At 35.7% G+C, this 15,476-nt stretch overlaps 3 protein-coding genes across 4 annotated transcripts; all 3 read right to left on the bottom strand.

Moving 5' to 3' along the window:
• Positions 1–54: 54 nt before the first annotated feature.
• Positions 55–4,018, bottom strand: LOC306876085 (uncharacterized protein). Of its 2 annotated transcripts, XM_079427001.1 has the most exons (6): positions 3,931–4,018; positions 2,834–3,163; positions 2,503–2,696; positions 2,385–2,405; positions 1,395–1,442; positions 574–1,284 (listed from the first exon to the last, which is right to left on the bottom strand). In XM_079427001.1, exons 1-6 carry the CDS (start codon positions 3,983–3,985, stop codon positions 1,174–1,176), a joined length of 759 nt encoding a protein of 252 aa, XP_079283127.1. In that variant the 5' UTR covers positions 3,986–4,018; the 3' UTR covers positions 574–1,173. The 2 variants fall into 2 exon arrangements, with proteins under 2 accessions (XP_079283128.1, XP_079283127.1); XM_079427002.1 differs by lacking the exon at positions 2,385–2,405 and having other exon boundaries at positions 55–1,284.
• Positions 4,019–8,812: 4,794 nt separating this feature from the next.
• cd28 (CD28 molecule) lies at positions 8,813–11,289 on the bottom strand. Its single transcript, XM_079427858.1, has 4 exons — positions 11,019–11,289; positions 10,209–10,553; positions 9,306–9,454; positions 8,813–9,119 (listed from the first exon to the last, which is right to left on the bottom strand). Exons 1-4 carry the CDS (start codon positions 11,143–11,145, stop codon positions 9,042–9,044), a joined length of 699 nt encoding a protein of 232 aa, XP_079283984.1. The 5' UTR covers positions 11,146–11,289; the 3' UTR covers positions 8,813–9,041.
• Positions 11,290–11,960: 671 nt separating this feature from the next.
• On the bottom strand, positions 11,961–14,082 carry LOC306876387 (uncharacterized protein). Its single transcript, XM_079427500.1, has 4 exons — positions 13,956–14,082; positions 13,385–13,675; positions 12,977–13,101; positions 11,961–12,822 (listed from the first exon to the last, which is right to left on the bottom strand). The coding sequence occupies exons 1-4, from the start codon at positions 14,047–14,049 to the stop codon at positions 12,748–12,750; spliced, it is 585 nt and encodes a 194-aa protein (XP_079283626.1). The 5' UTR covers positions 14,050–14,082; the 3' UTR covers positions 11,961–12,747.
• Between the last annotated feature and the right edge of the window lie 1,394 nt (positions 14,083–15,476).

Raw genomic sequence — 15,476 nt, 5'->3', positions numbered from 1 at the left:
AAGCTAATGGTTTATAATGGAAACCATTGGGATTTCAACTAGTGTTTGTTTTTTAGGGAAAGTTTTATTTTGTCCAAAAAATCATAATACAGTTCTCAAAAACAAATCAAAAGATCTCTATCAGATGAAAAATATACATGTTTACATGAATAGAGTGGATGTGGTTTGAGGTTGAATTATAGCTGTTGTAAATGTGTGACAACAAACCTGCTTGGTTCATGTATCACAGCTTCTAATGTGGAAATGATGCGCATGTGGGAGATGCGAAAGCGTAGGCCTATATGTCGTTGTGTTTGGGCTGAGTTTGTTCCACAGAGTGTGAAACGTTTGCTGGTTTTCTAGCTAAGCTGGTATAAAAGACTGTTAGTTTGTAAGTGTAATGTGATATGTTGTTGACATTATACATTGAACTTCTATATTCAGAGGGATGTAATCTCTCAATATCAAGAATTATGACCAGACATGCTCATACTGTGACCTTGTGTGCATTTGTGGGTAGTTCTGGAAAGAGATATTTCTGTAGATCTCTTTCTATCCATGTTTGAAACAAACTGTAGGCAGCACAAATGATTTACAGTATGTTACAGATTTTATGGTACTGTTTTGATCACACTGGTTGTTACTAATTTCCTTCCTAAATCTTTAATATGGCTAAGCTAGGTACACCACATTAATGAGATCTTATCTTACTGTTTTTCTTTATTTACTTCACCATATAATGAGCAAATTTAAATCATCATTCAATATAGTCTCTGTTTTATATATTTATTGATAGATAGATAGATAGATAGATAGATAGATAGATAGATAGATAGATAGAAAAGTGTGTGGATTGGGGAGCACTGAACAAAATTCATACTAGCGTTGATTATTGGTCCATGGGATCAAAAGAATAATAAAAAAATACCCAAGCTAGATACATTTAGCTTGGCATAGCTACAATTCAGCATTCGGTTGTACAAGCCACCAGATGAAACCATCTGACACAGAGAACATCAAGACTGCATGTGCGGTGCATCTGCAATATGCAGATTCAGGAAAGTCTGTTTTGTTTGGCAGAAAGGCATTAGTTTTGTCCTGCGATATTCTTTAGTGTAGGCTATGTAAAATTCATCCAGCAGTAAGTCCAAGAGCAGTTAAAGCATGAGCTCACTGATGCCACTAGAAATTGGCTCAGGCAAGATGAGAGTTGTGGTTCATATCTCTGTGGGATCCTCCCCGTTTCTGCACTTCACGCATGTCCACATATTCGGTGTTGTCTAGATCACGCCGTTTTACATTCCTCTGAAACAGTAATATCATTTGAATTTGAAGTACTGGTGTACCAGATAGCCACAGACATATTGCATTACTGGCACAAATACAGTGTTGGCACAATAGAGGAAAGAAGTTACCTGCATCGGGACATAGGTCAGTGTATCAGAAGACTCAGGCTTTGTGACCTGGAGAGGAAAACAAATAAAACACAATATATAAATGCATATCAGCTCAATTGCAGGATATCAATGTAATTGTCTTAGACTTAGAATAATCAAACATATTTGATGCCTATATTACACTGTGATTCCATTCAGCTTTATCTAATAAAAAAAAGAAAATTAGCTAAAAGTGTACTCGCCCTCAGGCCAGCCAAGTTGTAGATGAGTTTGTTTTTTCATCAGAACAGATTTGGAGAAATTTAGCATGACATCGTTTGTTCACCAATCCTCTGCAGTGAATGGGTGCCGTCAGAATGAGAGTCCAAACTGCTGATAGAAACGTCACAATAACCCACAAGTAATCCAGTCCATCAAATAATGTTTTATGAAGCTGTCTGTTTGTAACAAATCCATCATTGAGGTGTTTTAACTTTAAACTGTTGCTACTGGACAAAATAATCCATAATAACTTTACAGTGCTTGATCTGTGCATATTTCTCTCCTGATTGAGAGAACTAGGGCAAGCAATATTAGGACTACATTAGCCGAAAGCAACTGTTTGAAGTTAAAAATGATGGATTTGTTGGACACAGCGTCTCACAAGACATTAACTGATGGACTGGAGTCATGTTGATTACATTTTTGTTTTGTTTTTATCAGCTGTATAGATTTTCATTGTGATGGTACCCATTCACCCCAGAGGATCCATTGGTGAGCATGTGATATAATGCTAAATTTCTCCAAATCTGTTCTGATGAAGAAACAAACTCATTTACATCTTGGGTGACCTGAGGGTGAAAAATGTCATTTTTGTAACAATACGGAATGCACAAAACGGCATTAAGTTATGATTTATCAAGTGGTGATTGTTTTATAAAAGCAGTAAGGTCCTTGAGGAAGTGCTGTAGTGTGAATATAATCAATCTGTTGTGCATAATAAGAGCACCGTGACTGCAGAATACTCACAATATAGCACAGCCTCTCCGTCTTGATTAAATAAACAAATGCAACAAGATAAGTATATAGACACTATACTGATAAGATAACACAAACATAAAATAAAAAGTTAGAAAATAAGTTTTACCCTCAATCTGATGTAGACTGCAGTAAGAATAATACTGTAGATAGACAGCATTACCACCACTATTATCAGACCACAGATTAATATGGTATACATTTCTTCAGGTGTGCGACTTTCTACAGGTGTGCGATCTTGGTTATATGTTTGGTTAGTGAATGGACAACTGTTCGTCGGTGGAGCCAAAGACTTATTGCAACCTTTAAAAAAAATTGTATAAAAGTTATTGATGTTTTTTTAAATGCAAGATCTGAAATATTCCACATTCCTTGCATGCATTTCTGGGTATATAAAACTGATTAACTGATGCACTGTTGTTTACACTGGCTGAACTTACCTCGGAAAAGCTTGATTTTCGGTCCTTTTTGAGTTTGGATTGGAAATGGTTTAATTTTGGACATCTCACAGGAAAATGTATTTTTGTGTAAGCCCTCAGGTTTCATTAAGGTGAACGTGAAGTTGTTGTCCTTGCGCTCCCATGTACAGTCGTGTTTATGCTTGCCCTGTACTTGGCTTTTGTTATAAACCTCACAAACAATTTCATTATTCATTTTCAACTTAGCTTCCAATTGAAACTTTTCTTCTCCGTTAAACACGCATGTGACACTGACAGAGTCGTCGTCATTGAATGTGTGGTTGAGAGGTTCACTCACGTTCCAACTATAAACTGAGGTGACAAAGAAGAAAATCAGTTTAGTTCATTTATAGATCAAATGTTTTATATATCAGTTTTACAGTTTGACGTTGACACACAATTAAGTCTTTATTTTGAAAACCCCATTTACATGCTCCACAGTTATATAAACCTTCCTGAATATATACATATTCCTGAAATCAGCTTAATCTAAATAAACATAAGACATGCACATTATGTTCTTTCTTGCTATTTATTATGATGCGTTTAGTACTTTTGAACAGTAATTTAATCAGCTTATTCTCATTCACGACAATCAAAATTGGACACAACAATGTAAATAAATTAATATTCAGTTATATTCATGATACTTTACAGGCCTAAAAATGTATTTAGGCATATGAAAACTGTCTCCGGAAACCAGAATATTTGTTTAATCTGGTTTTGGCAATCAGGACATTTATATAATTCTGATTAATGCAGTGTTTTATTTTAATTCATTGATTTTTACTGCTGACTTAAACATGTCAAGCTAAATTTACCATAAAAAATGACCAGTTAAAACCAAATTATTGCTGGTGTAATTTATATTCTGTCTAGTTTCGTTATTCGGTATTAGTGATCAAATTTAAGCAGTTAAACTAGACTCTGCCAGTAAACCATTATTGCCGGTGCCAAGAACAAACCATCTAGGAATTTAAACTGGTCTAAATTAGTGTCACCTGTTTTAATCAGCATGTTTGGTGTGAATGTACACAGACCAGTAACTGACAACAGCATTAAAAAGGTTAGCCTCTTACCATTGTGAAGTATGAAACAAAAGCTGAAAGTGAGCAGAGTGAACCTGTCAGGCATGTTAGCGTGTCCTCGTCAGTTTGACAGTGTGATGCTGGCCGAAGCTCTTCAGTTTGTTTTTGCTGGAGTGAGAAAACACAGGAAGTATGTGGGTTGGATGATTAATATCACCCATAGGCATCATATTTGTTGCTCGGTGTGAAGTGAGAAATTGATTAAGTGATTAGAGAAGGCAACAACATTTAACACACTTGTTAAACAAGTCAGTATTGTGAAGTGAATCATAATGTGTGATACAGTTTTAACCTCTTTTCTTAAGGTGTCCCAACTGAGACATGCGTCTGATGGCGAGGAAGTGAGTGGGCAGCTTTCTTGTAATGTGAAGCTGTTGATAGGAAAATGTTTGATGTACAGCCATGTTAGGAAAAACCCATATCCTACTAAATGAGCAATAAAGTTATTCTGATCAACTTACTTTCATATGCAGTTTAGTTTCATAAGAATAAAAAAAGTCATATACGGTATTCTCATTTTGTTCACAATATAGTTATGGTCAAATGTTCAGTTATGTAAAATTGTGGGTTTTACATTAGCCAGTACATAGACACATGATTTACATACGTGACTCTGGAGCACAAAAGCAGTCTTAAGTCGCTGGGGTATATTTGTAGCAATAGCCAACAATACATTATATGAGTCAAAATTATTGATTTTTCTTATATGCCAAAAATCATTAGGATATTAAGTAAAGATATTTTGTAAATTTCCTACAGTAAATATATCAAAACTTTGATTAGAACTTGCTACTTCATAACTTCATTGCTAAGAACTTCATTTGGACAACTTTAAAGGCGATTTTCTCTTATTTTTTATGCACCCTCAAATTCCACATCTTCAAATAGTTATTTTTTGGTCCAGGGTCACATATAAGTTTTAATTTTTTTCACTACATTAGGCAAATAAATGAAGGAATGCTGATTTAAGGTTAACCTGTCCTAGTTGTGGTAACAGTTGTGGTATATTCAGACGTAAAGCAGGCTCTCTTTGGTTCCACATCCTGTTGAAGCATCACAAATATGAAAGCACAGCAAGTTATCAGGTAGTAGCATGTCCTGTTTTTGTGATGGATAGCTGAAGTTCACAAAACAAAAACACTTGTGATGACTTTGTGACTTTTTGGTGATAAGAAAGATTGATACTGATGGATGACACAAGTTTGACTTGTTTTTACTGATAAAAAGTCATTACGCTCTGTTGCATTATTTGACTGTGTCATATGACTTACTATGGTATGAGAGGAAGGTCATTGCAGGTTTTTGTGATGTAAAACATTTATGAAAATATATATCATATCAGATCTTTTTTCCAATACAAATAACAAACAAATAGAAAAAGGGGGAAAAAGTCTAACCTAGTTGCATGTTCATACCAGTTAACTAACATTCGGTCAAAGCCAGTGGTGTAGTCTAGTTTTTTGTTGTGAGTATACTGTGATTTTTCCAGGGGCGCTGTTATTTTATATATTTTATTAAAAGTTTTGTTGATATTGTGAATGCACACAAATAAAAGTAGACCCTTTACGTATGATGTATTACTCTTATGAGCAAAAATTACGGCATAAGTTGTTTCCAATTAAAAAAATGCAATTGATTGCGCTGGCGCAAGTACATGCATGTCCTTTGCTTTAGCTTCCACTCTCCGCACAAACTAGGATGCAGCGCACATTTATCTAGGTTTAACGTTTAAACATTGTTATATGCTTGAACTGTTTTAGTGTATCTATAGATTTTATTTTAGGCAAGTCGCGATGATTTGAGAAGGCTAAATTGATGAAACATGGCTATGATCAGCCTGCCGGTCTGCTGCTGGCCGCTTGGTCGTTACTTTAAGAAAGAAAAAAACTCCAAAGTTTTTCTAAATTAACTTCAATAACTGCCATTACATACAAAACTGAACTATTTTAATAGCTGAAACAGTATAATCTGATTTGGGAGAGATGAAGGGGAAAAAGACGGACTCGGGCTGGTAATTCTGTTAAGCTCTTGGACACGGGCCGGGCTAGGGCCTGAGCGTCTCGGGCCAGGGCCAGGGCCAGGGCCTAAATTTGAGGCCGTAGCCACCCCAAATATATCACCCACAGGGGGCCCAGAATCCGTAGCGGCGCCCCTGATGTTTCCCTCCCAGCTTCATACTCACCCGTCCCAGGCCAGAGCAGCCCCTCATAAGCACCACCACACTCACTAAACTATGCTAGTACGCTTACTTTTATTTTAAGGAGCACTTGTGCTGCTAATTAAAAAAATAAAATAAAATCAGGAGCACCTTCTGATCAATAACAAAAATTTGTCTTCCCATTGATAATATTGGAAGTAATATTCCCGAAGTAATATTGGACTCCTTAAAGTGATTTACAGGGGTATTTTATACAAAGTATTTGATCTTTTATATCAAATTCTAAAGTGTATTTTTATAAGCTTTTTTCAACATTTCAAATTAAAACAATGCAATAAGAAGAATAAGTTACCGATCAAATAAAATCAGTATTAGCTAAATTAATTTGCACTACAGAGGTGGCACAGAAGAACACAAAAGGACTTGTAGGTATTTACAGACATTTAATGAGGCTCAGAGGTGGCATGAGTGCAATTCACTTCATAAATTATTAATGTTTTAAATATAGAAATATTCAATGATTTAAATAACTAAAATTATACTTTAATAATGAAACTAAAACTGCCATTAGGTGGCAGCAAGTTACTGATTTTATCACTGAATCATTTATTCAATTGATTTGGGCGAATGGCTGATTCATTCAGGAACAAAGCAAGTGACTTGCGTCCCAATGTGCCTACTTATACTACACCCTTAAAGTATGTTCTCTTCTGGTGAAGAAAAAGTACACACTTTTGAGTGTGTAGTAGAAGAGTAGGCAAGCTTTGGGACATACTATCACGTCACACAACTGCGTCTACTTTGACGTACCAGGTAATGCTACAATAGCATCGGCCTTATTTTCTGTACCGCGTAGGATAGTATCAGCCTTATCTGGCTCATTTTCTGTAGCTTCTATCATGTTAACGTTCCTGTCATCTGTTTGCAGTGTCACCCAAAGCAGCAGCAGCTTCAGGGGCAGGTTTACAAAAACACTAAAAGAGTGTAGTTTGTTTCATATCTCTTTTAGTGATTCACATTAATTAATTTCAAGCTGCCCTGTAAAAAAAAAACTATTCCGTAAAAAAACGGCAGCTGTGGTTGCCGGAATTCTACCGTAAACAATACGGTAACAACATTTTAGGTTTTACCGTTTTAACTTAAATTTACAGTTAAATACCGTAATTTCATTAACTGATATAATGTTAATATACCAACTTATTAAAGTACTGAAATCTGTTTTGTACCATTGAAATACATTGATAACCACCAAATGCAGGTGGTGATGAGAAAGTCACATGATGAACCAAAGTCCATCTCAAGCAGCTTTTAAATAATAACTTATATAGAAGGTGCACAGTGTCATTCACACAAGCACTAAACACCATCATGGTGAGATTCATTAAACTGAAATATGCAATAAACATTAATTTAACAACAATTAGATGTAACATACAACCCTAATAAACACAACTGATAAGAAAAAACTAAGAAGAAACATAATTATTTCAAAGAAAATACATCAAATTCAATTTCAAAATTTGAAATTCAACGCAGGGAATTCTGGAAACGTCAGTTTACGTTTTTTCCCTGTTCATTTTACAGGAACTTACCGTTAACCATTTAACAGGTTTTTACTGTAGCATTTTCACAGTTTTTTACCGTTAAAATCACTGTCATTTTTTACAGTGTGCACAATAGCACTTGTCTTCAACATAAATACGGCGTGATTATCAAAAAGATGGTGCTTCGAATCGTAACACAGACTGTGTGAACTTATGAGTGAATGCGTGAAAGGTCTGTCACAAAACGATGTTGTTACGTATCCGCACACTTTTTTAAGTGGGTATACGCAAATCCTTGACCTTTACTAGTGGGTATTCAATGGCGTATACCTGCGTATCACGTAGACTACACCACTGGTTGAAGCATCTTTTGCTTTTTTTTAAGTGACTTGAGGATTATAATTACTTTTTTTTGTAAGAATGTGATTCCAAACAGAGTAATATGCCCCAATATAACAGGGTGTACAATAGTGCAACCAGATAATTTTAGGTTTTTCTTAAAGGTTTCTGTTTCTTTGTTACGTGACTATCACATTAAAGGTGGAAAATATCAATTAAAACATTAGAGGTGGGTGAACTTTTTATAGTCACTGTATAGAATGACATGTACAGTGTATATCCTCAAGACATTCAAATTGTAATTTTTTTACAATTTTTCCTATCTTGTTATACATGTGGTGTTCTCAGTCAAACAATAGCTTATAGATTTCTCATCATGATATATAATTAACAAATACTGGATTCAGTCTATTAGACCTCATTGATCTAAGCTTATGCACCTGCATTTTGTGACTGAAAAAAAAGCATTACTGTAGATAATTCTGACAATGTTCACTCAAAAACTGAGGGGCATTAGCTTAGACCAAGCCTGCGATCATTCAGTTCCAAAAAGAAAACCTGTGCTAACTGAATGAAAACAAGTTAACAAAAAGATAATAAATTTACAAGCAATTTTTAAAATTTGGTAAATAAAATTCCAAAACGAATGTTTGGAAGGAGCCTAATCATTCAATCCTGTCAGTCATCATTACGAACCCATATAAGCAGAAGTTTTTGTTTTTCTCCCTCTATGTAGTACAGCAATGGGAGGGTTGAACTCTGAGCTCAACCCGAGCCTCGGGTTCGAGTTTCCGTCGAGGACAGCAGACATTTTCAGCACAGCACAAGGGTTAAATGTAAATATGTTTATTTCATTCTAATAAAAATGTAAAGAAATAACAAAGACAGTGGTCAAATGTTGTGTAAATACATGTGAATACATGCAAGTGAGAATTCATGTGAGTACATGTAATTGAAAAATACAATGAGCACATGCCAATACATGCAGGTTAAAATTACATGAAAATACATGTAGGAGAAAATGACATGTAAGTACATGCAAACGGAGATATTACCCCCAATTAGAATTTCATATAGCTCTCTTTTTGTGAAAGCATAGGTGCCGTGGCCGTCGATGCTCTCCATTTGCAGGTGATCATCTGTGTAATAGAGACGAGTGACATCTGAGTGACATTTGTTCATATTATTGTCAAAGTCTAAACTTGAGTAAATCTATTTAGAAATTCAGTACAGCTTGTCGACACAACTCAATATGACCTGCCATGCTAATCATTTCAGCAGGGCAGTCTGTTAAGGAAAATCATTAGAATAGACATGCTTCTCACCTCTAGAATTAAACTGCAGGAAGTGATGATTAGGATGGCATATAGCAGAGGAAGTGGGCCTACATCATTTTTGACAGCTTCCCGCTCTGAAGTCTGGCTCTGGCTCTGGCTCTGGCTCTGGGTGGATGCAGTGGGGCAGGTTGGAGTTTCTATAAAAGAAGATTACTAAAGTTACCCTCTGGATGGCACCCTGCGCCTACCCAGTATGACTTTCACTGAAAACTTGGAGCTATTTAGGCCTATGTGAATCATTTTGTCATTTAAATTTTTAACAATGATCAAAATTTAGTGGATGGGGCCTCCACCTTTTTGACAACAGGAAGCTGGGGAGTCTTTAACGGCTAACCTTCTCATCTTTGATGATTGTTTTTTCAGTTCTTTTGTATTTTCAAGCGCTTACGTTAGCACACTTGCGTCATAAAGAAATCTACATTTTCAAAGAAAAACATCATTCTCGTGTAAAGTCAAAGTTTCCACTGGTTATATCAAAATGTAGAGCAGTAAGTGCTGTAAAGCTGCACATGCCGGGGAGGCCCCATTTCCACCCACTTAACCTCAGGTGACAACATTTCCTTGCACACTGTTTTATAATCTGGCTCCCTCTAGTGCTTTAACAATGTGTCGTGAACGCAATATTCAAATTTGATATTAAAAGAATGTTACTGGGATTAAAAAAAAGGTATGATAACATGTAGTATTTCACTTAAGTGATTACATTATGGTTATCTTCTAAAATGCATTGCCTGTTTGTTATTTCAATAATTGTTATTAGTAATAGCTAGTAATACAAAAACACACTATTGTTATAGATCAAATATACTTTAACAACTGTGTACAAAAAAAGGTGAAACTGTGGGGAAACCACATGCAAGAGACTGAAAACAAGACTAGGCTATCGCTTACCTTGTATGTAAACAAGAGTGCCGTTCCCAATCGTTCTGAGATAAGGAGGTGGGAAGAGAATCTCAATCTCACAGCGATAGAGGTCTGTGTCGTTCCCTCGCAGTCCAGCGATGATCATGTCCACTCTTCCAGAGCTCATATTCCCTCTGCAGTTAACTGGGCCATCTGTTGTGAAGTAGGGCTCAGAGAGGTTGACATAAGCGCTGCAGATCCTCTCACGGCCATGCAAACCTTTGTACAGAGATACCTGCATGTCCTCAGGCTTTAACTTTGAACTGAAGGAGCAGCGGAGAGGGACTTCTCCCTCTTTCCCAACCACACGATAAGGCTGAGACACACGCAGAGCTGGAAACAAAACCAAAGACCATCAGATGTAACCCAAATACTCACTACCTTCTAGTTTTTCCTTCTGCTTGGGTGATTCTTTAACTGCATCACAAATGCTAAGTACAGAAAATTTGAACGTTTTCATCTGAATGACCAGCTATGACAAAAGTAGCCTACTTCAAGGTTCACATTAAACTAATATGATATGCACATATAGAATAATATTCTGTCTGAAAATGAGTATCTGGATCATGTTGGAAGTTGTACATTTAGGTCACCCACAGTTTTGCTGCATATTAAAATAAACATCTTAACTGTCATTGAACAAGAGATAATAAATAAATTCTTCATAAAAAAGAGTAATTATTAATCAAATCTACTTTAGTATTAAAGCAGTCTTTGCCACACAGAGGTAAAGCTGTTATCATCTAGACTATCTGTGACTGACAAGCAACAAACATTAGAAGCTCAGCTGGTACTTACCCAATCCTAGAGGGATATATATAAAGATTCTAATAAGTGTGATAATCATTGTGTCATGTAATAACTGTGGAGGTATCCCCCCTGTCTCTTTATACTTGAGTGAGCTCTGGAAACATCTTTGTGACATCAGTAACGTAGCAGGAAACCTCAAGCTGACTGCAAATGCCCGTAAAGTGCTCAAAATTTTGCAAGTAATGAAGCCAATTTGCACAATATGTGTAATCAAGGGGAAAAAATCGAATGAGCATAATGAGACTCGAGAAAAAAACAGTACAATAGCAGTGGAACTGGAACATTTGGTTAAGGGTGTGGTTTGACTCTCAGCCTATCATAAAGCCCAGTGGTCAAGAGATTACTTGACTCTGAATTTGGGGAAAATATTAAAAGCAGATACACTTGAATTCAGGCTCAGCACTTTCGGAATTAGTTCAATGCATTCTTTTTTCTTTTTATCAATTGGTCAACATATCTATGTTCATTATTGCATCATATCAGATCATATTGGAAACTGAAAATGTCTCTTGGGAGCAGTGTTCATTAAAGACATAAAATGATTCCCTGAAGTTTAATCTGAATTGTGTTAATTGTATGAAAATAGGTGCTTTTACCTACTATTTACTTCTATGGCAATTAAAGCTTTTAATGCATTTATTGTGTACATACTGTATATGTTTTTCTGTGAAACTAACATTTGCATTCCTGCATGACATTTTGGAGAACAGTGGTTACCGTCTTGCCACCCACCACCCTGCTCTTTTTTTTCCTGTAATTTCCTGTCTCACTGTTGCTAACGAATTATACTGCTATAACGGTATATTTTACAGTTTACAGTGGGGTTCAGATTTGCATTTTATTGCATACTAAGGGCTATACTGTAATTACAGATGCAGTAGTTACAGACGCTAAAACCTACAACAGATCATGCATTCAACAAAAGATCTTGATTAGCTTGACTTTTTATTAAATAAATTGTATTTTTCTCTTCATCGTGATTTCAAATCCTATACAAGTCACACTAAAGCAATGGCAGAATGAAACACGTTTGCAACAAATGAAACACAGCAGGTTTCCTTTAAAGTCAGAGCATCATATAGTGTTTCACTGAAAATACACACCCACTGGAGGTCAAAATCATTCTAATATGGCAATTTGCTGCTCAAGAAACATTTCTTATTATTATTATCTGCTAAAGAACAGCATTCATTTGAAATAAAAAACATTAGAAACATATTATATCTAATATTAAATCTTTTTATTGTTACTTTTGAGCAATTTAATGCATCCTTGCTTTATTATGAATTTCTTAATAAAAACATACTAATAAGAAATGTTTCTTCTGCACCAAATTAGCATATTTTGGATGATTTCTGAAGGATAATGTGACACTGGACTAATTCAGCTTTGTCGTCACAGGAATAATTTACATATTAAAATGTATTCAAATGGAAAACAGTTATTTTGTAATAATATGTCACAATATTACCATTTCACTTTATTTTTGATCAAATAAATGCAGATTGTTGAGCATAAGAAACTTCTTACAAAAACATAAAATATCTTAATCATTCCAAACCTTTGACCCCCAGTGTTCATATACTATACAATATCTATCATATATACTGAACAGCAATAGATACAAGAACAATTAGTAGATCTGTTTAATACACTCTCAGCTGATAGGAGGTACAAATGTTGCTACGCTGCTGATATTTGCTGGATGCTGAGCTCATCAGCGTCGTTGAAATCCTCTCGGTCTTGTGTTTATGTAGGGATTCTCAGGTGGCTCTGTGTTCTTGAGTTTATACTGAAACAAAAACACCATATCAGCATTTTAGCGCATGAAACAACATATAAACCTTCCGAACACTTGAATTGGTTATGAATTTATATAGGACGGTGTGTCTCTGCAAAGACCTGCATATGTGAGTTAACATGTGGTTGCAGATGTGGATACTCACTCTGAGGTAAACGAAGAAGACCGTGATGAACAGATCATATACAGCGATGACCCCAAAGCCAACAGCGAGTACCAGTGTCTGATTATTGGTACAAGTGATAGTTGATTCTATGATTCTGAAACCATCTGAAATAATGCAAACAATACTAAATAAAGTGCGGTTTTAATATAATATTTGAATGTATCTTTTATTCTGTATTGGTTTAACTCATCAAGTGAAAAGGTTGCAAGGGTGCAATGACCCTGTTGGTCTTTAAAGAAGGTCCAGCTGGTCTGCAGTTTGGCAGCAGACTATCATAGGCTGGTTTACACTATTTAAGCAAGGGATTAGACCAATGCAATAATCAAATCATAAACTGGAATTAAACACATTCAAATGTGAATTCAAATGAATTGCTTCTTGTTTTACCTTTAATGAGCAATATAGTCTGGGATGCAGATGTCCTGATTTGTGTGTCGATGTTGCAGTTGTAGAGTCCTGTGTCACTTGCTTCAGTCCTTAGAATCTTATATGAGACGGAGGAGTTTTGCACGTACACCTGAAACCGCTGCCATGACTGATTGTTGTGCACATCACTCAGATTTGTTGAGTGCAGTTTTGTATCTCCCTTGTATAGAGAGATAGCTGGGTTTTCATGCTCTGCAAGTGCTGGACAGGACACAAATGCTGTTGCATTCTCATCCGCTCTTTTTATTTCGGCTGAAAGATAAAAGCATGTGCACGTTTTTGAAAGAGAAAGTTAGAGATCGAGGATGTGGTGCACTGCACATGGAGTTGACTGTTTCCTCCACTGCCTTTTCCCCCTCTTTTATTATTTTTTGTCTGTTGACTTGTTTCTTTAATGCAAAGTTGAATTTTGTAATATTAATTTCAAGTATACAGCATCTCTCTTTGATAAATATTCTGGAGACACTCAGTTATAAATATGCTGCACACCACATAAATCAACTGAATTAAGAAGCAACAGAAAATCTCAAACCTTTGTGAAGTGAGCAGCTTGAGGAGGATTCAGTAAATTCAGCACAGAAGAGGGTAAGGAGAACAGCCATGGCTATGATCATCTGCTCAAGCATTTCTGCACTGCTGCTCCGTGCACGTGAAAACAGGGGAATATGACTTCAGAGCTGTTACAGACAGATGCACGGGTCACACGGGGTGAGGGGGTGGAGGCTGTTTCCTACTTGCATCACAATTTAACACTATGGAGGACTGAGGAAAGCAGCCAAACATTTGACATTTGTCGCTGGAGAATAATAAAGTGTTCCCTTATGGTTATCTTCTTTTGTACTTTACTTAATAAAAACAACGAGTAAAAGACGAAAACTGGTATTCATGTGTTCAGGTATTCAATTTTCATGTGTAGGGTTTTTAAAAACTGAAAAGGTTATTTGGGACGTGAGTAATATTCCCTGTTGCTGAGTTTTACATAATGAGATCACATTTATTCATTTTTTTTCTTCACTTTGTGCACTGAAACTTCTCAGCACTCAGCTCCTTGCAGTGCAGCATTGCAGTGATAAGAGGAAATGAACAATAACAAAAGGAAAGAAGAGGTGTTGCCGGCAGTGTTGTGGTTACATTTTACATTCAGAGTAACAAGTATGTTTTACCATCAGCATTCTGTAACATTCTGCAACTGCTGACTGTTTTTACGAGCAAGCAAAGGCTTCTCTATCTCTAAAAACAGTCTTGCATTCTCTGCGTCTCTAAGTCATGAATAAATAATGTGCATCCTGTTCTAAAAAAAATAAATAAAAAAAATAGAAAATGATGGCCAAGTAGGAAACTCTTTTTACTTCTTACACATTCTTCTTTTAAATATTGCTTTGATTATGCTAAGAATGCTAATTTTAGTGTGTAGTGTAGTATTTTGTATATAGCTACTATCTTCAAAATGTCAAACGCACTGATTGGTGCTTTAATTGCTTAATACATTCCTTAAATATTTATATTGTCTGCACTTAAATTGCATTAAACTAGCTTTGAAAATCACATGCAGTAACAGATATAACCACTAAATGGCAGAATAGACACTGAATCTCTAGCACCTGTTGCTTGGTTTAATGCTATAACACACAAGGCTGTGAAAATCACTTTCTATGGCATGGTTTATATATATATATTTAGTTTGGTTACATCTGCTATGTTCTTGTGTGATTTAAATTTTTTTTACATTTTCAGTTTTTGAATTAATTTCTAATATTTGGTCTGTTTTTTATACTGAATGCAGAGCATTTTTAATACAGTGTGCATACTATATAGTCTGATGTAGACCACAGAAATATGGTCATGATGAGATTGTAGTGGTCTCAGTTTCACAAAATCTTGACGAGTCACACTTGTTTGATGTGGTTAGGCTTCAAGCCTTCATCTGCTCTCATTTCATAACTCTTTGAACCTCTAAACTACTAACATTATATCTCTATGTCCACCTGTGGAATCACACAGAAACGTGTGTAGAAGCATTAAGTTAATTAAATTGATAAGGTGTTCCAAAAAT

The sequence above is a fragment of the Barbus barbus genome (assembly GCF_936440315.1).
Source record: "Barbus barbus genome assembly, chromosome: 10".
NCBI classification, from domain to species: Eukaryota; Metazoa; Chordata; class Actinopteri; order Cypriniformes; family Cyprinidae; genus Barbus; species Barbus barbus.
Note: the sequence above shows the minus strand (reverse complement) of the source record. Positions and strands in the feature narration are given on the sequence as shown.

Bases quoted from the DNA above. Each gene is read 5' to 3' on its own strand.
- LOC306876387 (XM_079427500.1), bottom strand. From the start codon at position 14,049: ATGCTTGAGCAGATGATCATAGCCATGGCTGTTCTCCTTACCCTCTTC. The intron at 13,676-13,955 runs GTTTGAGATTTT...TTTATCTTTCAG, and splicing joins AAGCTGCTCACTTCACAAAG to CCGAAATAAAAAGAGCGGAT. The intron at 13,102-13,384 runs GTAAAACAAGAA...GCATTATTTCAG, and splicing joins GACTATATTGCTCATTAAAG to ATGGTTTCAGAATCATAGAA.
- LOC306876085 (XM_079427001.1), bottom strand. From the start codon at position 3,985: ATGCCTGACAGGTTCACTCTGCTCACTTTCAGCTTTTGTTTCATACTT. The intron at 2,697-2,833 runs GTAAGTTCAGCC...TTTTTTTTAAAG, and splicing joins GAAAATCAAGCTTTTCCGAG to GTTGCAATAAGTCTTTGGCT. The intron at 2,406-2,502 runs GTAAAACTTATT...TATTTAATCAAG, and splicing joins CAGTCTACATCAGATTGAGG to ACGGAGAGGCTGTGCTATAT.
- cd28 (XM_079427858.1), bottom strand. From the start codon at position 11,145: ATGTCACAAAGATGTTTCCAGAGCTCACTCAAGTATAAAGAGACAGGG. The intron at 10,554-11,018 runs GTAAGTACCAGC...TTTTGTTTCCAG, and splicing joins ATATATCCCTCTAGGATTGG to CTCTGCGTGTGTCTCAGCCT. The intron at 9,455-10,208 runs GTAAGCGATAGC...CTTCTTTTATAG, and splicing joins CACTCTTGTTTACATACAAG to AAACTCCAACCTGCCCCACT.